The 20282-nt window shown below is 58.5% G+C and overlaps 2 protein-coding genes and 1 long non-coding RNA gene across 8 annotated transcripts; 2 read left to right on the forward strand and 1 right to left on the reverse strand.

The window, feature by feature from the left end:
- Positions 1-280: 280 nt before the first annotated feature.
- AIP (AHR interacting HSP90 co-chaperone) lies at positions 281-15052 on the forward strand. Of its 3 annotated transcripts, none has more exons than XM_081260732.1 (6): positions 281-494; positions 3063-3242; positions 4336-4524; positions 5020-5196; positions 5290-5431; positions 5717-6054. In XM_081260732.1, exons 1-6 carry the CDS (start codon positions 396-398, stop codon positions 5920-5922), a joined length of 993 nt encoding a protein of 330 aa, XP_081116858.1. In that variant the 5' UTR covers positions 281-395; the 3' UTR covers positions 5923-6054. The 3 variants fall into 3 exon arrangements, with proteins under 3 accessions (XP_081116858.1, XP_081116860.1, XP_081116859.1); XM_081260734.1 differs by having other exon boundaries at positions 283-494; positions 5290-5423; XM_081260733.1 differs by lacking the exon at positions 5717-6054 and adding an exon at positions 15009-15052 and having other exon boundaries at positions 285-494.
- PITPNM1 (phosphatidylinositol transfer protein membrane associated 1) lies at positions 5878-19637 on the reverse strand. Of its 4 annotated transcripts, none has more exons than XM_081260692.1 (24): positions 19433-19637; positions 18341-18453; positions 16909-17123; positions 16701-16822; positions 16292-16516; positions 14225-14551; positions 14042-14137; positions 13771-13878; positions 13065-13126; positions 12726-12976; positions 12234-12423; positions 12014-12121; positions 11624-11781; positions 11337-11542; positions 10793-10963; positions 9972-10136; positions 9614-9762; positions 9383-9493; positions 8894-9013; positions 8589-8737; positions 8356-8505; positions 8092-8275; positions 7687-7815; positions 5878-7089 (listed from the first exon to the last, which is right to left on the reverse strand). In XM_081260692.1, the coding sequence occupies exons 2-24, from the start codon at positions 18416-18418 to the stop codon at positions 6826-6828; spliced, it is 3738 nt and encodes a 1245-aa protein (XP_081116818.1). In that variant the 5' UTR covers positions 18419-18453; positions 19433-19637; the 3' UTR covers positions 5878-6825. The 4 variants fall into 4 exon arrangements, with proteins under 4 accessions (XP_081116818.1, XP_081116820.1, XP_081116819.1 ...); XM_081260694.1 differs by having other exon boundaries at positions 13771-13875; positions 18341-18459; XM_081260693.1 differs by having other exon boundaries at positions 8894-9010; positions 18341-18459.
- Positions 8900-11372, forward strand: LOC308630583. The gene is made up of 3 exons (XR_014017962.1): positions 8900-9026; positions 9596-9782; positions 11263-11372. It is a non-coding gene; the product is annotated as an uncharacterized lncRNA (long non-coding RNA).
- Positions 19638-20282: the final 645 nt, after the last annotated feature.

The following is a 20282-nucleotide window of genomic DNA, read 5'->3' on the forward strand; positions in this document are numbered from 1 at the left end:
TTTCTCTAACTCTAAGGCTGTTATGCTGCATCTTACAACTTTCAACGAAGCGGCACACAGCCATCTGGGAGGGCCACAGTTCCAATCAAGTCAATCACGCAATTGCTGGGGACACCCGCGACGCTCACTCCGGGATGAACTGGCCCCATCTTTCCAGCAGATTCCGGCCCCTCCCGCAGAAATCCTCAAGCCCCGCCTCCAGGCGGACCCCGCCCACTCCGCCGCGCAGACAGCCAATCATGGCGCGTTCGCGCGTTCAGTCCCCTCTAGGCTTCTGCCCTCAGCCAAAATGGCGCTAGCTCGGAAGCTGCCGAGGCTCTAAGAGTTGTCGAAGGCAGTCCGGAAGTTACCGAGCGAGTCCGGAAGTTGCCGAAAGAGAGCAGCGGGGAAGGAGGATGGCGGATATCATCGCAAGACTCCGAGAGGACGGGATCCAAAAGCGTGTAATACAGGAGGGGCGAGGAGAGCTCCCTAGCTTTCAGGATGGAACCAAGGTTCGTGTCCACCCCCTCCCCTTCCCTATCTCCCTTCCGAGGAGCGGTGCGCATGCGAGGCGGGAGGAGGCCTTAGGCGAGACGTTGCGCATGCCCAGAGAGTAGCGGCCAGTGACCCTACTACTCACATGCGGAGCTCGACGCTGATTGGTCTGGGTTTAAGGAGGGGGTGAATTCGGATTCTTCCGTCCCGCCCCCTGGCTTGTCCTTGTGGCTGTATTTGGTCGGGAATGCGGTCAATCATCTCAAGCAGGTTGCAGAAGAGTTTTGGGTCTGGCCTCCTTGCAGTTCCAGGGCCTTTGGGTTTCGAGGCTTCTTGTAGAGGGAAGGGCCTTCTAAAGACACTTAGACCCACAACCATTGTTTAGATGGTAAAACTGAGGCCCCGGGGCCAGAGGTCAGTTCTCAGACTAGAACCTCGTGGCAGTTTTCCCAGGGCTGTAGCATAGTTGCTTGAAACCAATGCGGGCTAGGAAGTGAAGAGCCGCCCACCTTCCTCCTTTTCATATCCAGGCACTCAGCTTCAGCCTTCCTGACCACCTCTCCGAGAAAACCCACATCTACAGAGTTCTCTGTTTCTGCAGTTCTTCTCCCTGGGTGCCATCCTGTACAGTAGGGACCTCCCTGGGCAGCCCCCTTCCCATTTCCGCCCAGTAGAGCAGTCTTGCAGAACATGCACGTTGAGGTACCAGGGAAGCCAAAAGTAAGAGTTAGTGTGAATGAGCACAAGCTCCCTGGCCAGGCAGAGATCTTGGCCTGGTGCAGCGTGAGTGCGCTGAGATCAGAGGGCAGCTGTGTAATCCTAGGGTTCATCTATTTAAAAGGAATCTTCTCCAAGAATAGAGAGGGTATGTGGTGGGCTGGGGTATTGGTGGTCTTGGAAGAAGGGCCTCGCAAGAGGGATTCTGGTTGGAACAGAACCAGGAGAGAGTGATGTATGTGAAGGTAGAGGTTTCTGAGCAATGGCACCCAAAGAACAGGTTATCCAAAAACTAATAATAATAATTTTAATAATAATAATTTTAATAAAAATAATTATTATTTTTAAAAATTAAAAAAAAGTAAAAAAAAAATAGCAAAACCCCATCACCAGGGTTGGTGGTGTAGCTCAGTGGTAGAGTGCTTGCCTAGCATTTGTGAGACCCCTGTTCCATTCCTCAGAACCACACACACAAAAATCAAGACACCCAATCACCAGCGTTGATTGAGTGCTCGCTGTCTGGGCATGGTGCTACATGTTTTGCAAGGTTGTTTCCTGTGATTTGAGATAGACAGGATTGTTAATTCAGTTTTATCAGTGAGGAAACCAGATTTAGAGGAGCAGCCGCACAGTGCGGCCTTTGAGAGCGTGGGTTCCTCTAACCATATCCTGTCCAGGGTTCAGCGTCAGCGCTCTTTGCTCTGCATTCACCTAAGATGCTCATACCCAGTCTCATCTCTTTAAAAAGTTTCCGGCCTGGATTACTTCCAGTTGCCTAGCTCTAGCCTTTACCTTGATCTTAAGCTGGATGCAGAGTACCCTACTCTCCATCCCCACCCTGGATGTCCTACAGCAACTCAGTGTAAACCTGCTCCACCTGAGCTTTCTCCAGTCCAAACTGAGTCATCTCTCCCTTGGGTCATTACGGTGCTCTCCTAATGATCCTGCCTCCGTAAAACCAAAGCCCTCACCACAGACTCCAGGTCCTGTGAGTCCAGCCCTGCTGGCCCCTGTGACCTTGTGGACCTTTCAACCCTGTTCACTATGCTCAGCCACACTGACCTTGCTGCTTGCAAATACGCCACATGCTGTCCCTCTGCAAGGCTTTTGTATCTGGTGTTCTTTTGTCCTGGACTGTTCCTACCCAGTATCTACCAGGCTTGCTTCCTGCTGTCTTCAAATCTCTGCTTCAACCTTGGGCCTCAGAGAGCCCCCCCACTCCACTGCTGTTTAAACCATCCCTCCCTCACCCTCTATTTTTTTCCTAATCCAAAGCACTCAGCCTCACCTGGCATAGCACATTGTTTGATCTGAGGCACATCTCCTTCTAGAAGTTCCCATGGGGCTGGGGTTTTTGTCTGTTTTTCTTTTTGTTACTAGAGATTTAGCCTAGGGGCACTTTACCACTAAGCTACATCCCCAGCCCTTTTTATTTTGAGACAGGGTCTCACTAAGTTGGTGAGGCTGGCCTCAAAATTGAAATCTTGCTGCCGCAGCCTCCTGAGATGCTGGATTTCAGGCATGTACCACTAGCCTTTTGTCTGTTTTGTTCATTGCTGTGTTCTGGTGGCTGGCACAGAGGTTGGGCACATAGTAGGTGCTTAGTAAATATTTGTTGAAGGCCTGATTGGAGCCAGACTGCTTAGACTCTTGTTTCAGTCCAGCTGCCACTAGCCACATGACTTAGGCCCCTTATTTCCCCCTCTGTGACTTAGATTCCTCAATGGGGTAGTGGAGTAGAGTGTAGGGTTAAGTGGTGACCCCTGGGTGAGTCCCATCCCTTGTACAATGTGCAGGCGGGGGGCTGGACTTGTCCTTAGGTTTGGTGGAGGCTTGTGCTCTTGTCTAATCTTCCATGTGGCCTGCAGGCCACGTTCCACTACCGGACGCTACACAGTGACAATGAGGGCACTGTGTTGGATGACAGCCGGGCACGCGGGAAACCCATGGAACTCATCATTGGCAAGAAGTTCAAGCTTCCTGTGTGGGAGACCATAGTGTGCACCATGCGCGAGGGGGAGATTGCCCAGTTCCTCTGTGACATCAAGGTACCGGTCCTGCAGCTGTGTGCAGTGTCTGTCCAGCCACAACTTGTTCCTTATCCCCAGGCCCGGACTCAGCCATGACCTGCTCCCTCCAGGCCACCAAACCAGTCTTCTGACCAGCATCCTGGCCTCTCTGTTACTCCTCTTGCTCATGACCTAGACTGCAGCCAGGGGACTTATTCTCAAATTAAATGACCCATATGACCCTTTGCTTCAAACCTCTGGCTCCTGCTGTCAGGATGGAGCATAAAACATGGCTTGTCACGTGGCCATTCCTGGTCTGGCCCCTGCTATTGTTTCCTCTGACTCCAGTCCCTCACCTGCCTTTTCATTCACCATGGCAAAGGCCCTCTCTAAACTTCGCAATCAGTTCCCCGGCCACCACTCCCAGGAAGCCCTCCTCTACTGTCAGTGATTAGGTTCAGCCCCTCCTCTGGGTCTTCCAGCCCTTGTGCCCTGCACAGCCAGGATCTGGTCTTCTGCTTTCCTGAGCTATGCAGTGCAGGATCAGTCCTGTTTACCTCTTATTTCCAAATGAAGTCGGTCCGGCGGAGACTCAGGAAATGCCCAGCTGCCCCGTGCTGCCCCATGCAGACAGCAGGGGGCAGTGGAGAGTCAGACTGATTCCCACGGTCCCAGCAGCCTTTCTAAGTGAAAGGGTGGAGGCCAGGTCCCATCCACCCATGTTGGCCAGGGGCCTTAAAGTTGCTTTCTGGGCCGCGCTGGGGGTGGTCGGGGTGAATCTGGGGAGAGGAAGAGATGCTTGGATCACTGTGTGGGAGGAGTCGATTTCCATATTCCTGGAAGGAAGTGGAGGAGGCAAGAATCCTCTTGGATCTAGAAGGGCAGGGAGGTGGAGTATGCGTGTGTGAATGGGGTGGATGCTGGGTTTGGTGGTGAGTGGGGCAGAGCTGGGGCTTCACTAAGAGGGAGGACCGAGAAGCCAGAGGAGTCTGGCGGGAAAAGCCTCCTGCGTTTCTGTTGGGGGGTGGGCAGGCCTACTGTCCTTATTTAGATGGGGTGGGGCAGGGCCTCTTGGGCCTGCTAGCACCAGCCCATACTGATGGAGCCCTCGGTGCCCACTTGCCCCCTGCAGCATGTGGTCCTGTATCCGCTGGTGGCCAAGAGTCTCCGCAACATTGCGGCAGGCAAGGACCCCCTGGAGGGCCAGCGACACTGCTGTGGCATTGCCCAGATGCACGAGCACAGCTCTCTGGGCCACGCAGACCTGGATGCCCTGCAGCAGAACCCCCAGCCCCTCATCTTCCACATGGAGATGCTGAAGGTAAGGCCCCTGCGCACCTGTCCAGGGCTGGTGTGACCAGTGGGAGGCCTCTGAGGAGGTGAGCAGGGCAGGTACGTGTGTGGCACCCTCTGAATCCCCAGTCCCTGTCCTAGGCCGGGCTCCTCCAGGCCTCAGTGATCATGTCCTCTGGAGAGCCACTGTCCTGCCTCCTTTATTCTCTGTCCCGGGGCACTGCCTGGCAGTGCTCTGAAGGAGTGTGTGTGCCTCCTCGCCCGCTGCGGGAGTCTGCCCTGGAGCCAAGCTCTGTAGGGCAGGGACTTCCGCTGTCTTGTGCACTTCTCTTCTTGGTACTTGGCACAGTGCTGGGCATGGAGGAGATGCCAGTGACTGGGCTGAATGGTCAGTGAAACACCATGACACTGCTGCCCACACTGATGTCCAGAGGCCTGGCTGGCTTTGGTGTTGGCCAGGTCTGCTGTTGGGGACACTGGGGTGCCCCTGGGTTCTGCCTTGATTTGGCCCATTCCCTGGCAGGTGGAGAGCCCTGGCACATACCAGCAGGACCCATGGGCGATGACAGATGAGGAGAAGGCAAAGGCAGTGCCACTCATCCACCAGGAAGGCAACCGGTTGTACCGCGAGGGGCAGGTGAAGGAGGCCGCCACCAAGTACTACGATGCCATTGCCTGCCTCAAAAACCTGCAGATGAAGGTGGGCGGGGGCCACAGTGGGTGGGTAGAGGGGCCAGGGCAGAGCCCTGGCCCAGGTCTCAGTGCCTGCCCTGTCCCTGCCCCATGCCCCCAGGAGCAGCCTGGGTCCCCTGACTGGATCCAGCTGGACCAGCAAATCACCCCGCTGCTGCTCAACTACTGCCAGTGCAAGCTGGTGGCCCAGGAGTACTACGAGGTGCTGGACCACTGCTCCTCCATCCTCAACAAGTATGACGGTAAGCGCTGGCACCGGGCTCTTGCAGGCAATCAGGAGAGTGGCCTTCTCCTCTGCCATCACTGGGCACTGGGGCTCAAGACCTAGCTTCAGCATCCCCCATTGCGAGCCAACCAAATGCCCCCCGCATGTGGCAGGGCTGTGGTCCCCCATGAGGTGTGGGTGGTTTAATGGGGGAAGGGCAGGGTTGCCCTCCGTAGGTCAGGGACAGCTCTCCTGATGGGCCCACGGGGCTGACTGGGGACTGGTGCCCTTCATGCCTGCTGCCCTCAACTGCCCCCTGCAGACAACGTCAAGGCCTACTTCAAGCGGGGCAAGGCCCATGCAGCCGTGTGGAATGCCCAGGAGGCCCAGGCTGACTTTGCCAAGGTATTAGAGCTGGACCCTGCCCTGGCGCCTATTGTGAGCCGTGAGCTGAGGGCCCTGGAGGCACGGATCCGGCAGAAGGACGAGGAGGACAAGGCCCGCTTCCGGGGCATCTTCTCCCACTGACAGGGCCTCAGCCCTGCCCACCATGCCAAGCCCACCGCTGTTGCTGCTGCCCACTCTCCGCTGCCACCTCATGCTTCTCTGTATATAAAGGCTTATTTATCTCTGTCTGGGCCCTCTGGGCTGATCCACCGAGAGGGCTGGCTCTTACTGGCATTTCCTGGAACTCAGGGGTCCTTGGGAGACAAAGGATCAGGAGTCTCATCCTAGTTCCCCACTAGCCATCTCTGTCTTTTGGGGTTCAGTGTCCCCGACATAGAAACAAGGGCAAGTTTCTCCCTGGCTGAATGGGGGAGCCCCAGGAGCCTCCAGGCTTGAGGGGGAGATGAAAACAAGTGGCTTGGTACCAGAGAAGGTGTTCTTCCAGGGCAGGTCTTTCCTGTCCAGCCCTGGTCCCATGGTCCCTTGAAGGAGGGAGAGTCAGCAGCCAAATGGCTCCTGTTGAGGAGGGTTGGGGTAGTATAGCCGGCTGTCCAGAAAGAAGCCTGGGGAAGAGGCCAGGCCAGGCGCTCTAAGAAGGCTCTTGAGGCCTACACTGTATCCTGTTCCTGTCTCAGACCTGCTTCATGGTCCTGGGCAGGTCCTGGCCTCTGTGCTTCAGTGTCGCACTGAACTGGAAGTTAGGCTCAGCTGCCCCGCAGGCTGGCAGTCAGGCGGGATGAGGTGTTTATTTTCATGGGTTTACACACACTGGAAAAACCTCAGGGCCCTTGCCCACTCCCTCCTCCCTCCCCCCAGGGTTGGGTCCCCCATGAAAGGGAAGTAACACTGAGGGGCAGACAGATGCAGGGCAAGGGGCTGGGGAAGCCAAGGGCTGGGGCCAGAGTCTAGGCCCCTGGCCTCCCCCACACAGCTACTTGGGCCCCTCAAATATCAGTAAATAATCCAGGTCCAGCCACAGTGGCCTCACTCCTCACTGTCCAACTTGAGGCTGATGCTTCGTGCTTTGCCCCGGGCCAGGGTGGTGGGTGGTGTTCCTGGGCCCTCACGTTCTGCTTGGCTGGGGCCCCTGGAGCGAAGCAACTGGCTCTGCTTGCGGAGGAAGTCCACAGGGGCAGCCACCCCATAGCTGCTCTTGGCCAAGGCAGTTCGAGGGGGTCCTGAGGGGGCGTGAGAGTGGGAGCCTGCCTCCAATTGGCCCAGGTGGGCTACGTAGCCATCCGAAAGGAACTGTGGGTAGAAATGGGTAGGGATGAGCCAGCCAGCCTTGGGCCCACACCTTGCCCTTCCCTGTCCTTCACAGGCCCCTATAGCAAGTGGGGGCCTGGGCAGTGCTAGCCCTGCTCAGTCTAACCTGGAGCCTTCTCCAGGTAGATAGTGTCCCCAGGCTGCACCTCTGCCCCTCTTTGGGCCTGGCTCACCTGTAAGATAGATTCTTGGGGGAAATAGTCCCAACTAACTTTAGCAGTCACCTGCTTTGTGCCCAGCCCAGAGCTCACTGATGTGCACTAAAGGACATCATCTTCACGATAAGCTGATGAGGTCATGCTGCTGTCAGTTCCAATTTACAGGCTCAGAAAGGTCAAGGCCCATGTCCAAGGCCGTGGCAGGTCTCAGGCACACTCCAGCCCAGGTCAGCATGCCTGGTCGGGCACCCCGCAGTGCTAGGCTGCTCATGGTCCCTGCTGCAGAGGAACTAGGGATCCCTGAGGCTAGCGAGGCCTCCCAGTTCACCCACGTGCATCTTAACACAGTGGTGGCCTTCAGCCTGGCCCTGGCTCCTGTCCCCCGACAGGGGTCCTGTACCTCTCTTCTCTTGACCCTCACCTGGCACTGCGCCTGCAGCTTCCTGACAGCACGGCCCACAATATAGGTCTGACTGGGGGACAGGCCCAGTGCTGCGTACACAGCCACATCTTTGGGGGACCCGTAGCCAGCTACAATGTTCAGTTCCACCTGTGGTAGGAGAGAGCAGTTGGCCTCCGGGGAGAATGAGGGGTGGGGAATGGTTGGTGTGTCCGGTGGATATGTGGGCGGGGCTTTGGGGGGCGGGAACCTATGGTCCTAGTCACTGATGGGTGGGACCAGCAGAATTAGGATAGGGGCCCCTAGGATCTCTAGGGCAGGACCACAAAGGCCTCTCCAGTCTTTCAGTGGGGCCTTTGGAGGGGACAGATGGGCCTCTCCTGTCTGGGGCTGGGATGAGGTTGGAACCCTCCCCAGCTACCACACCTCCTGCACCAGGCTCTGCAGAAACATGGCCTTCTGGCGCAGGGGGTCATGCGTGAGGCCATCGCAGAAAGAAACGACGCCGTGGGGGAAGTTGTGTTGCGACAGCCAGGCCACCACGCGGTGCTTCTGCATATCGGGCCGCCCGGTTACGTACACAATCAGGTAGCCGGCGTCTTGCCAGTGCCTGTGGGGTAGGGGTCGGTCAGCTCCACAGGCAGGAGAATGGGGGCTGATCACTGCCAGGAGCAGGGTGGCAGCTCCTACCTGACCACATCCACAGCGCCAGCGCGCACCTTGGGGTCGCTGCCCATGATGGAAACGCTGGCGGTGAAGGAGCCGTCGATGCTGAAGACCACGGCCTCCGTGCCGCGGGCCACCACCGTCAGGCAGCACTCGGCATAAGTGTGGTCGCCCCTGTGGCCCAGGGGGGCGTGAGTGGTGTGCACGAGGCCTGGCGTAGCCCAGCCCCACAGAGGCCCAGCCTGCCTGGTGCTCACCTGACCACCATGCGCACAGGGTAGACACCGATACCCAGCGCACGCTCGGAGGGCACCGGGAAGGTGAGGCGGCCCGAGCTGTTGGTGACTTCGGTGCCGAAGTGGATCCACTTGCCGGACAGCGGTTGTGTCATGACGTAGACATCCACCTGGGAGGAGAGGGGTGGGAGGTCCATGGGGCAGAGCCCCTGGAGACCCCGAGTGGAGGAGGCTGGGTGGGGGCTTAACCCTTGGCAGGTCAGGAGTTATTCCAGAGACAGGAGATTGACCGAAAATACCCGGGGCCAGGGTCTCCGGGTCCTGACCTTCTCTCCAGTGAGCGTGACCACGTCCAAGGGCCCATACATGAAGCGCCCGTTCAGCACCTGGGGTCGGCCCTCACACACTACCGTGTCGCTCGCCCGGTGGTTGGAAGTGACGTTCTGGTGGGAGGAGAAGGTCTGAGCTAGTGGCGGGAAATGTGGGGCAGAGGAGCTGGGTGTGTGGGTTCTCATCCGCACTGGGGGTGGGGACTGGAGGAGGCGGGGCCCTTGTGGGAGAAAAGCAAGGCCCTTGGGATCTGCGCATCTGTGGGATCCCGTCTGAGGTTCTAAGGGTGGAATGCAGATGCGGCCTGTAGTGGGTGAGTGCGACCCGGAGACCAGGTTCCCAGGGGCGTGGCCAAGGCAATGAGGAGGTGGGGCCAGGGCCATGGGGCGTGGCCAGACCAAGAAAGAGGTCTGGGCTATGAGGGGCAGGAGCTTGGGGGCGGGGATGCTGTAGAGAGAGCCACTGGAGTGGGGGTGGGCACTTACCCGGATCTTGACCTGCGTGCGTTTGCGCTGCCACTTCTCCCTGGGGAAAGCAGGGCTGTAGATGGATGGCTCCTCACACTCTGCCAGCTGTGGCCGCTCCTTCTCAATTACCTGCACAGGACAAGGTGCAAGGCCACATGAATGGGGGACGGGACTAGTAGCCTTCCCCAAGCCCTAAGCGCCCCATCTTCTGCCTCCCATCTCGTGTCCCAGATGCCTGGGTCCACTCACCTGGCGCAGGATGAAGGCCACAACGTCAGCCGACTCCCAGTAGCTGGCGTGGAAGAGGTGGGGCAGCGTGACTGTGGGAAAGGCCGTGAGCGCCTCGGGGCAGTACAGCGAGTAGTCGATCCGCTTGGTCCCCCACCAGCGCTCCAGGACTGTAGGGCCACGGCGGGCAGTGAGTCAGGGTGGCCTGAGCCCAGGGCTCACCTGCCCGGCCCCTGGGTGCTCTTCCCTCCCTCCTTTCCACCAACCCTGCTGTCTGCCAAGTTCATGTGAGTGCTGGGGGAGGGGGTCCAGGGCAAATGCTGGGGTGATTATTCTGTGAGCAGTCTGCACCGCCCAGGTCAGCCGCGGGCTGGCTTACTCCGAACCACCTCGCTGGTGGTGCTGGGTGCTGCTGGCTGGGCCGCTGGCTCGGTGCCTAACTCACTGCCCTTCCAGAATGCGCCGCTGGCCGAGGTGGGTGTTGAGGGCACCATCATCTCTAGCTCTTCCAGGAAGAGGCCCGAATGGGTCTGTAGGGTGTCCGCTGAGGGAGGAGGGCCAACCTCAGCAGCAGGCGAGGCCAGGCTGCCCTCCCGTCTTCTCTCCCAGGGTAGCACAGCCCCTGTCCCTCCACCACCTTCCCGACCAGCCTCCCTGCTCAGGTCTTAACTGAGGATGGCCTGTCCTATATCTGGGAGGAAGAGAAGCAGAGGGAGTCACTGTCTCTTAATTTACCCCAGCAGTCAGTGACATTCCTGCCAGAATGTGTCACCACTCCCCCAATTAAAAGACAAAAACAAAAAAGACCTCCCTGTGCCGATGACACTTGTCTTGTGGGATCAGTGGTACCCAATTACATCCAGGCTTCATGAACACCAGTCACATGGAGCCCCCCAGTCACATGGAGCCCCCCAGTCACATGGAGCCCCCCAGACACAGCAGCCACATACACACTGGTCCTCTGAGACACTGGAATGCCAGTGTCCTTCTTCCTTTTCCCTAGCTTAGTCCCTGCCACTGCCCCCCACACTTGGCACAGGTCAGAAGGTCCTGGGGATCCAGATCCTCTGTGGCCAGGGGAGGGCTCCCTGGTCCTGGGAGTGGTAACAGGAGAGGGGACCCATGATGTCGGAGCCACCTCATATTTCTTACTACCTTTTGGTGCCTCCCCTCTCCCCTTTATCTTGGTTGGGGTCATACCCAGCAGCAGAGATGAGCCATCTCCCAGGGGGAACTTCTGGTAGCGGGGCACAGCCAGTGGGGCAATGGCCTGGAACTTGGGGGCCAGCAGGGGCTCCAGGCGGGAAGCACAGGGGTCAGCCGCATGGAAGAGGTTGTAGATCTGCTCACAGGCTGGGCGCATCTGGGCCACTGGGTACCCAGAAGACAGAGAAGGCGGACAGGGGTTCAACCAGGCACCCGGGAGGCAGGGGGCAGACATACTGTGCGACCCTGAGTCGGCACTTCCCAAAATGCATTCTCTGGAAGTCATTAGAGTCCTGCTTAAAGGGACACGGGCCTCTTGCCTAAGGGAAACCAGAGCCTTCATTTCCCCGTCCCACAGAGCATCTCCTGGCTATGCGGTTCCTCCACTTCGGGAAACAGCTTCTCAAGTCCTTCTTTCTGGGCCTTCATTTCCCCTTCTCTAGCCGGGCGCTTCATTTGCACAGGGAGAAGGACACTCATGGGAGACAGGGAAGGAGCACATGAAAGATGAGGAGTGACCCACACCCTGAGGACTCACCCTCCAAGGCGGGCATCACAGTCTTGCGTAGAGCCAGCACCAGGCCCAGTGGGGAGCCGAAGAGGAAGAAGCCAGAGACCTTGAAGTCCAGGCGGGCAGCATTGGTGGGCCCCTCAGGAGCCTCAGAACTGGCAGCGGGTGGGCAGGAGGCTGTGCTAGGCCGCCGGGGCTCCCCAGAGGAGGTGAGTGCAGGGACGGCCTGCAGGCTATGGGAGAAGGGGTACTTAGTGCTGCTGCTTCTGATGTCTCCTACCTGGGGAGGGGGCGTGATAGGGCAGGGATGTCACCTGTTCTGAGAGCCCTCAGGCTCAGAACTGGCCATGTCGCTGGGGGTGCGCTGGGCAAGCAGAGCTGAGGGTTCCGGACTGGCTCGGCCTAGTGTCTCCGCCCCATCTGCCAGTGGGTCTCGTGCTGGGCCGACCTCTGGAGAGAGCAGCTCGTTGTTCTAGATGGCACAGAGGACAGAAGCATCCTTAGTCTGAGACCCTCAGATTTCTACTCAATTTGGAAGTAAGGAAAGAGGCATGGGAGTGGGTAGGGCAGAGTCCCAAAGGAACACAAACTTAAGGGGCAGCTGGGGACCTGCCCACATGCAGAAAGACGTACTCCAGGGGCAGAGACCTAGAGACGGAGAGAGACACCCCCCTCCTGAGGAGGCTGGGTTTGGCCACACTGACCATGCTCCCACGGCGGCTGCTGCCCCGACTCCCTGTGCCCACGTTGGCACTGTGGCAGAGCGCATCAAAGCCCAGGATGCCACCAACGCCGTCTCCAATCAGCACCACCTGGGTGAAAGCGTGGGTACCATTGAGAGGTCCTGTCACTGTCCAGACCTGGCAGCAAACAGTGTGGCAGTGGAGGGCAGCAGATGGCTTGCTTCTTGGCCGAAGCCCTGACCTGCCCACAGAAGCCAGCACCCTCAGATGAGCGCAGGAAAGCTGCGTAGGCCTGGTTGGTGCGGGCAATGACAGTGGCCACAGCGCCCTGGTAGCGGGAAGATGAGGTGGCCAGCAGTGGCAGGGCAGCCAGTGGAATGTGGTCCTGGGAGCGGGACAGGCTGTCACCATCATGGCTGTAGGGGCTCAGGCTGCAAGAGGAGAGGGTGTGGTGGGCGGGTGGAAGGCCAGCCTTACCACTGCCACCCAAGTTCTCTGGGCTCACTGGCAAGTCCAGGCTCACTGGCAAGTCCCGGCACCCTGGGGTGTCAGATTCGAGGCATCTGAGATGGTGCTATTGATCAGAAATAGATCCAGCCAAGACCAGGACTGACCCAGGGGTCTAGTTTTTCTCCCCCCCTCCAGGGTCCACCCTGATCCTAGGAACCCCCAGGTAGCTATCTGCACCTTGGGGACACTGTGTGTCCCCTGCCCTTCTACCCCTGGCCAATACTTGGAGACAAGGGCATAGGCGGCGGCACAGATGGGTGGGCAGGGCACCAGTCGCAGGGCCACGTGGCCCAGGGCCTCAGGGAAGTGGATGCGGGTGACGGCCTCGAAGCTGGAGCTCAGCGTCTGCACGTCGGCCTGCTTGGAGTTGGCATCCCCCGGGCCAGAGTCCAGGATGTTGCCGCTGTGCAGGATGAGGAAGAGGGCATGGACCGCGCATGCCTCAGCCCCGAGGTCCCCAGCTCCATCTGGGCCCTGTTGGGTGTAATGGGCGGTGGGGAGTCAGAGCCATAGTTGGGCCAGGAGTGAACAAACTTCAGCATGGCATGGCTGATGTTCTCACCTCAGAGTCCCTGGGTACTCGCGCCCTGTCCTCGATGTCTTTGGTTGCCTCCACTCCAGGGTCTGTAGGGCAGAGGAAAGCCAATGAGCGGGGCCCAGGGACTGTTAGGATCCCCTCTCCTGGCCCTTCAGGTCCTAGCTCTGGTGCTGCCTGAGGCCCCCCACCCTCCTCTTCCTTCCCCCCTACTCTCCCAGGCCATTTCACATTCTAGGCTTTTCTTTATGCTGGTCCTGCTTGCGGGGGATGCCTCTCTACACAATGCCTGTTGGCCTGTAAAACTTCTAATCCTATCCTGTCCAACATGGTAGCCACTAGCCTGGCTATTTACATGCATGTGAATTAAAATGAGAAAAAGTTCAGTTCCTCGGTCACAATGGCCACATTTCAAAGGCCAGCACGGATCTAGAACATTTCCATCGTCATAGACAGTTCTGCTGGATAGCTCTAGTCCAGTCCTTCAAAACCTAGTGTAGACCTGAGCTCCACATAGAGATGGAAGCCGTCTGTGCTCACAGTGAATCCTCCACTGTGCTCTCTGGGCTGAGTCCACCTTCCACCCAGTATCTACTCATTTCCACCTGAGCAGCCATAAGCACCTCTCTAGATTACATTCCTCTTAGGACCCCATTAAACTCAGGACTTGGCTGTTCTGAGTCTCTGCTGGATACAGATGCTGTTGGCTGGCAGCCTGGGGTGGGGTGTTTACCTGGTGTCCCCTCTGCTTCAGTTGGGGAGGCAAAGGCATCAATGAAGTCATTTGAGTTCCACTTGGTCATTTCCTTGGGGAAGACCTCATCACTGTCCGAGAAGCCTTCTGAGGGGACAGGGGGATGTGTCACTGGGTGGGGATGTGTCACTGGGTGGGGGTGAGAGGGGCTGCTCAGCCCCAGCCCCAGCAGGGCCTCAGTGCCAACCCCCTTCCCCCAGCAGGGCCTCAGTGCCCACCCCCATGCCCCCAGCAGGGCCTCAGTGCTGACCATGGGCATCAAAGAACTCATCCTCGGAGCTGTTCTCAGAGTCTCGGGCGATGTTCTGCATGCGCCACTCAGATAAGCTCTGGGGAGACACGCCCCCTGAAGGGCCAGCACAGCTTCAACCTGGGAGTCCCACCTGGAGAGGGTGGCTTCCTGCCAAAACTGGCCCCTGGGCCCCAGCCTCACCTCCATGTTGGGATGAGTAGGAGGAACGGGAGGATGAGGACCACTGCTTCCCAAAACTGGCATCAGGTGAGGCATCAGGGCCAGCAGGGGCCTCTGGCCCATCTGGGGTGCCTGTACTGCTGGCCCCCGACCGGTTCTCGGTGTTGGGTTTCCCAGGGGGCTGGGCCTCTGGCCCCTCACTGCCGGTGTTGCACTTGGCCATGCGCTGGGCCAGCATGCGGGCGGTCTCTTCCTCCAGTGCCCGGATGTCAGCCATGCTCAGCTCTGTCCACTCGTCCTGCCAGCACCAGGCCTGGCGGTGGGCCCGCAGCATCACCCTTCGCAGACCTACAGGTGCCCAGGCATCAGAAAAATGCTCCCCAACCCTGGCACTGCAGCCACATGCCCAGGGTTTGAGGTTGGGCAATGGCTCTCCTGGAAATACCACTCACCAAGAGCCACAAAGTAGGGCAGAGCCAGTATTATCCAGGGGACAGGCATGGAAAGTGGGCCATTTGTCTTCCTACTCCACCTCCCTCCCTGCCCAACTGCCTCCTCTAGGTCTCTGGATACCCTATCTCTGATCACTGACCCCTGTCCCTCCAGCAGATAGGACCAATGCTTATTCTTGCTTAGCTGGCTTCCTGCTGACTTCCAATGAGTTAACAGTTAATTAAGGTGTTCACAGCTAATGAAATTGTTGACAATTAATGAAGGTGGGAGAGTTGGCACTCTGTGAAGCCTGTGGTGAAAGATGATATCCATTCTAGGATATTTTCTTTCTTTTTTTCTTTTTTAATTTTAGGTGGACACAATATTTTTATGTGGTGCTGAAGATCGAACCCAGTGCCTCGCGCATGCCAGGCCAGCACGCTACCACTTGAGCCACATCCCCAGGCCTTCTGGGATATTTTCATTTTAAGCAGAGGAATAAAGTTGGAAACTCTTAAATATCTAGGAAATAAAATCATAATGATTGGATTTATAAACTTCTGGAAGGAAATACATCAGAACCTTAACCACTATTAATAGTGGTTCTATGTGGGTGATTTTAATTTTCCTATCTGTGCTTTTTGGTATTTTTCTAAATGTAAGAAAGGGGGTCTGTATTGCTTTCTGAGTTAAATTGCCTCATCTGTGAAATGGGACCAATAGTCCTTGCATCGGAGGCTGCTGGGGATGTCAAAGGAGACCTCAGATGCACTGGATCTGGTATGCTGTGAACAGTCAGTATTAGTTCTTATCTTCTGGTCCAACCTCTTCCTCACTTACAGAAGGGAACATCAAGGTGCTGAGATAGCCAGTGGCTTGCTGAAGGGGCCATGGGGGTCAGAAGTGGAGCAGAACGCAAGCTACTGGACTCCTCCACTCAGGGAAGGCCCTCTACATGCAGATGGCCCACCCCAAGACCTAGGAGGCGAGGTGGGGGAGTTGGAGGCTTGGGTTTACAGGTATGGATTAATGGTTCCTGGATGCCAGGACCACAAACTGGGATTCTGGGAGCTGGGGGTGGGAGGGCACCCCAAAGAGAATGGGCTGGCAATCCTCCTGAGATTCTCTAAGTCTTGCTTGACTCACAGGACAACACAGAATCTTAAAATCTTCATTAAAGAAGAAGCATATTTGATTGTCAGAGCTGGCATAGATGTCAGACCATGTCACCAGCTCCTTGCCCTCCTGACTTCTGTTTTGGTACTAGGGATTGATTGAACCCAGGGGTGCTTAACCACTGAGCCACATCCCCAGTCCTTTTTTAATATTTTATTTGAAACAGGGTCTCTTGAGTTGCTTAGGGCCTTGCTAAGATGCTGAAGCTGGCTTTGAACTCATGATCCTCCTACTTCGGTCTCTTGAGCCACTGAGATTACAGGCATATGCCACAGCACCTGACTCCGATATTCAAGACAGGCTCCCCTGACCCCTTTCCTGGGCTGTGCTGCCCCCCCCAACTTCCGCCTACCTCAGTGTTCCATCTCAAATGGAAATGATGCTCCCATGGTTTTGTGTCCCCAGTAGATGACAGCATCCCCCAAACATGGGGCCTGGTGCATGCTGGGTAAGCAGAACTTCCCTCAGGCGAGTGCTCACCAACATCATGGATGAACTGCTCGATCTTGGCCTGCATGCCCCAGTATCGGAACTCCACCTTGCACAGCTTGTAGGCACACATGAGGGGTCCCGTCTTGGCGGCTGTCCGCGCCCAGTCATCAGTCAGTGGCCCTCGGCCTGTTTTGACTGAACGGTACAGCCGGGGGTCCTCTTCAGCTTTGTATTCACCTGGAGCCACTGCATCTCGCACAATGTCGATGGTGTCTGAGGGGGTTCAGTGAGCACTGAGCCGAGCCAGCCCCTTCAAGCCACCCCCGCCTTCCCCAAGGATTAGGATCACGATCACAGCCTTTCACAAACGGGAAGCCAAGGCCCAGAGAAAACTTGCACTTGTCAAGAGACTGGAAATTGAGGTGGCAGCGGGGCTAAGAGGGGCTCCAAGCCTCACCGAGGATCCGCTGTCTCCTCTCAGCTCCACTTAGGTTGAAGACGTTTGGCTGCTGCCCCCCATCAGGGAGGTAATAGGTCTCTATTTCAATGGAGAATTTCTCCACGAAGGGGCAGGTATACCTGGGCAGAAGCCAGGGTGAGGGTCGTTACTGAGTCCACCAGGGCTGTTCCCTGTTGACCCCAGCCTGTGTGCTTTGTCCACTCACCGGGTTCGGGTGTAGGGGTATGCATTCCAAGACTCCTCCTCTACCTGCAGGGCGGCCTTGGGCAGCAATGCCCGGAACCAGCCTGGGATGTGGGAGCCTACATGGTACACTTTGTGTGTGTACTGCCCGCTCCCCCCGGGCCCATCGGTGTAGGGCCGGTTGGCCAGGATCTCCACACCGCTGCCCTCACCACTGGACTCCTCCCGACTCTTTTTCTGCAGCCAGGACAGAGCAGAATTGGAGACTCAGTCTTGGCCCTGCTCCTGGGTGGGGACCCCAACTCAGTTCTGACCCCCTGCATAGTCTTTCCAACTCTCTGCAACCTGACCCTGGCCCCCAGCAGCTTCCTGGGTTCATGATCATGATCACTGGCACTGCCCAGTCCCCCACAGGGTTCTGCAACCCAGCATTCAAAACAGCCATTCATTGTTTGGGATCAGTTGGGGTCTACTGATGAACAAACTCAAGACCCCTGCCCATGTGGAACAAGCAGGATGGGAAACAGAAAGCATGAGAGGGACCAAGAGTTGGGGCTGCAATGTTGATATGAGGGTCAAGGGAGGCCTTGCTAGGGGGCAGTGACCACCACTTGAACATGATCTAAGGTGGGGGGTGCTCTGCAGCTGTGGGCTGGGGGAAGTATTTGAGGCAGGGGGACGAGGCAGCTCTGAGGTCAAGCATGCTCTTCCTGCTCAAGGAGTGGCGAGGAGGCCAGGCTGGCTGGAAAAGTGGCCTCCACCTCTCAGAGGACCTGACCTTGGTCCCCTTCTCTTGGAGACCAGAATCCCAGTTCCTGCCACACCCCTCAAGGCTTGAGACCCCAGATCCTGCTCTTTTATACTTGTAGAGCCCAAACTTGTCGGCTCAGCCAGCTGAGCTGGATCCTGGCTGCCTTGCCCCCTTAGACTCTGATCCCACAGTGCTGGGGAACAGACTTGGAACACAGATCCCTTGAGCCTGGTACCATCTTCTCCCTGTCCAGGCCCACCCTCCTCACAGCCAAAGCCCAGATCCCACCCTCACACTCCATCCCTGTCTGCCAGTCCCTGTCACAGTTAGGGAGGTACCCTCTCTAGAACCCCTTCCTGCCTTCTCTTCCATGTAGACCCCCCATTGCCTCCTCATGGCTCCTTTCCCTTCCCCCATGGGATTAGATTCTGAGGAGGATTAAAGGAGCTCAAATGGGTTGAGCAGACTGGGCACTTAGAGGGTGGGAGACACCACTCACCGTCCTGTCCATTTACCCGACCCCCCCTCCCCGCATCGGAAGAGGACCTTCCTCTTCTGGGCTCTGAACCCTTCCCAGTCAAGGTGCAAGTCTGGCGGGGATGGAGCTGGGCTAGACCCCTTGTCCCAGTCGCGGCCTGCGCACTCCCACCGTTACCCATCGCGATGTATGGCCCCCTGGTCTCCCCCTCCCCACGGCCCTCACCTGGATCATGTAGAGCTGAGCCACCTGGTACTCGTCCAGGCTCATGGGCAGCAGGATGTGGTACTCCTTGATGAGCATCCTGAAGGCGCCCAGCTGGCCGCGCGCGGCCTCCTCTGCTCCTGGCGCAGGCACGGCGCGGCCGTCAGTGGGGGGCGGCGGCGCGCGGCCCTGAGCCCTGCGCGCCGGCCGAGGGGCCCGAGCCTCGGGACCCCATTCCCGGGCCCGCCACCGGGAAGGCAGAGGCGAGCCCAGCGCTGCCGCCCGCGCCGCCAGGGCCGGGAGCCGCAGCGAGGCTGAGCGCTGACCTCTTTTCCACGCAGCCCCCGCCCCCCGCCCGCCCGTCTCCATGGCAACCGCGCGCTGACGCGGCCCCCCAGAGCGGCGGGCTACAGCCCGGGGCCGCAGGGCCAGCCTCAAGTCTCCACTTGGGCCACATCCAGAGCCCCCAAGAAAACAGCATCCCTCAGGGCCGCACCCGTAGGAGTCCCCGGGTCCCTACTTACGGGCCCACTTTCCACAACTGGCCCCTTGGGGACCCGCCCCCTTCACCCTTTTCCCGGAGTCCACTTGGTCCGTTGTCCCCCATTCCTGGATGTCCACCTAGATCCTTGTCCCCGGGTGTTTCTCTGCGGAGCAACCCCAATGCGCCCCGCATCCCAGCCAGTGTTCCCCACCCCCCGCACCCGAGCCTACCTTCCAGGACGGATAACCCTTCGCCACCCAGACCAGCCTTCCCCACCTCGGCCGGCGGCCGGATCCTCGACCTCTGCTGCCCAGCATCCTTCTGGTACCCCCGGCCCGCATCGACTCTCCACTCTATCGGCCACCCTACCATCGTCCCCCAGGGGTAGCCCCTCCTCAGGCCGGGACAAGAGTGGTCAACTGGTATCCCACAGGCCTGGGCCCTGGGGACCCGCTCCGTCCACCTGCACCCGGGCCGGGCGCCGCGGTTCCCCTGCAGACACCCCTCCCACTTCCATCTCGCACCCAGCGAGCCCGCGAGAGGCCCGGTCGTCCCCACTTCCCTCAGCCCGGGCGCACCAGTTCCCCGCCGTGCTCTTGGCCCGCCCGCTCGCCGACGTCCTCGCTCACCTCTAGCTTAGGGCCGGCGCCCCTCACCCGGCCCGGGCAGGGGCAGCCGCCCCGCGGGTCGGAGCCCGGACCCTGCACAACCCCGGTCTCGGGTTGCAGCAGAGGCCGGACCTTCTGGAGGCGAAACGCCGTCCCATGGCCCCGACCTTTTTCCCGGTCCGCCCGCCGGCGCCCCTGCCGTCCCTCCCCGCCGCGTCACTGCGGCTGCCCCGCCCCGCCCCCTTCCTGGGCTCGGCGGATCCTCCCCACCCCTGCGGGGTCGGGACAGTCCTGCCCGCGGCTGCGAAGGGCAGGTCCCTGCCTTCCTTCCGCAGGACAGCGGGGTAAGTGGCTGTTCCCCAAATGCTGGCGCTTCTTATTACTTCTGGGCTGTTTGGGGTCCCCAAAGACTCTTGTTCCTATTTGCACCCTGGCCCAGCCCTCCTGTGTGCACCTCCTGGGTGGAGTTTGATATGTCTGGGTCCCAGGCCCGTCCTCCTCAGCTCCTCATCCTCTGGAACTTGGGACCCACGGTTAGGGAAATGCTTCCCCAGCAAGGTCTAAGCAGAAGCTGGTGGTTCCAATTCCACCTAGGGCTGGGGTTCCAGGGCCTCAGGCCCCCAAGTCGCTCAACTACACATTCAGACAGAAGGCTTTGTCAATCTCTGGGCCAGTCCCTTAATGGCTCCCCATGCTTCTGGGTTCACAAGTCTAGCCAACATGCCACCTAGACCCTGAGGAAGGCTGAGACACTGAGGGCTAGCTCACAGGACCACATGGAGCCTGGATAAAGGAACTGGGGCAGTGGATAGCAGCACCTAGTCTGGCAGCAGAGTCAAGGGGAGAGACCTAAGTGTAGGGGGAGGGAAGC

The sequence above is a fragment of the Spermophilus citellus genome (assembly GCF_964194105.1).
Source record: "Spermophilus citellus genome assembly, chromosome: 2".
Classification (NCBI taxonomy): Eukaryota; Metazoa; Chordata; class Mammalia; order Rodentia; family Sciuridae; genus Spermophilus; species Spermophilus citellus.

Excerpts from the sequence above, each read along its gene's own strand:
- AIP (XM_081260732.1), top strand. The coding sequence starts at position 396 with ATGGCGGATATCATCGCAAGACTCCGAGAGGACGGGATCCAAAAGCGT. Across the intron at positions 3,243-4,335 it reads AGTTCCTCTGTGACATCAAG|CATGTGGTCCTGTATCCGCT; the intron begins GTACCGGTCCTG and ends TGCCCCCTGCAG. Across the intron at positions 4,525-5,019 it reads TCCACATGGAGATGCTGAAG|GTGGAGAGCCCTGGCACATA; the intron begins GTAAGGCCCCTG and ends ATTCCCTGGCAG.
- PITPNM1 (XM_081260692.1), bottom strand. The coding sequence starts at position 18,418 with ATGCTCATCAAGGAGTACCACATCCTGCTGCCCATGAGCCTGGACGAG. Across the intron at positions 17,124-18,340 it reads CTCAGCTCTACATGATCCAG|AAAAAGAGTCGGGAGGAGTC; the intron begins GTGAGGGCCGTG and ends TCCTGGCTGCAG. Across the intron at positions 12,977-13,064 it reads GAGTACCCAGGGACTCTGAG|GGCCCAGATGGAGCTGGGGA; the intron begins GTGAGAACATCA and ends TACACCCAACAG.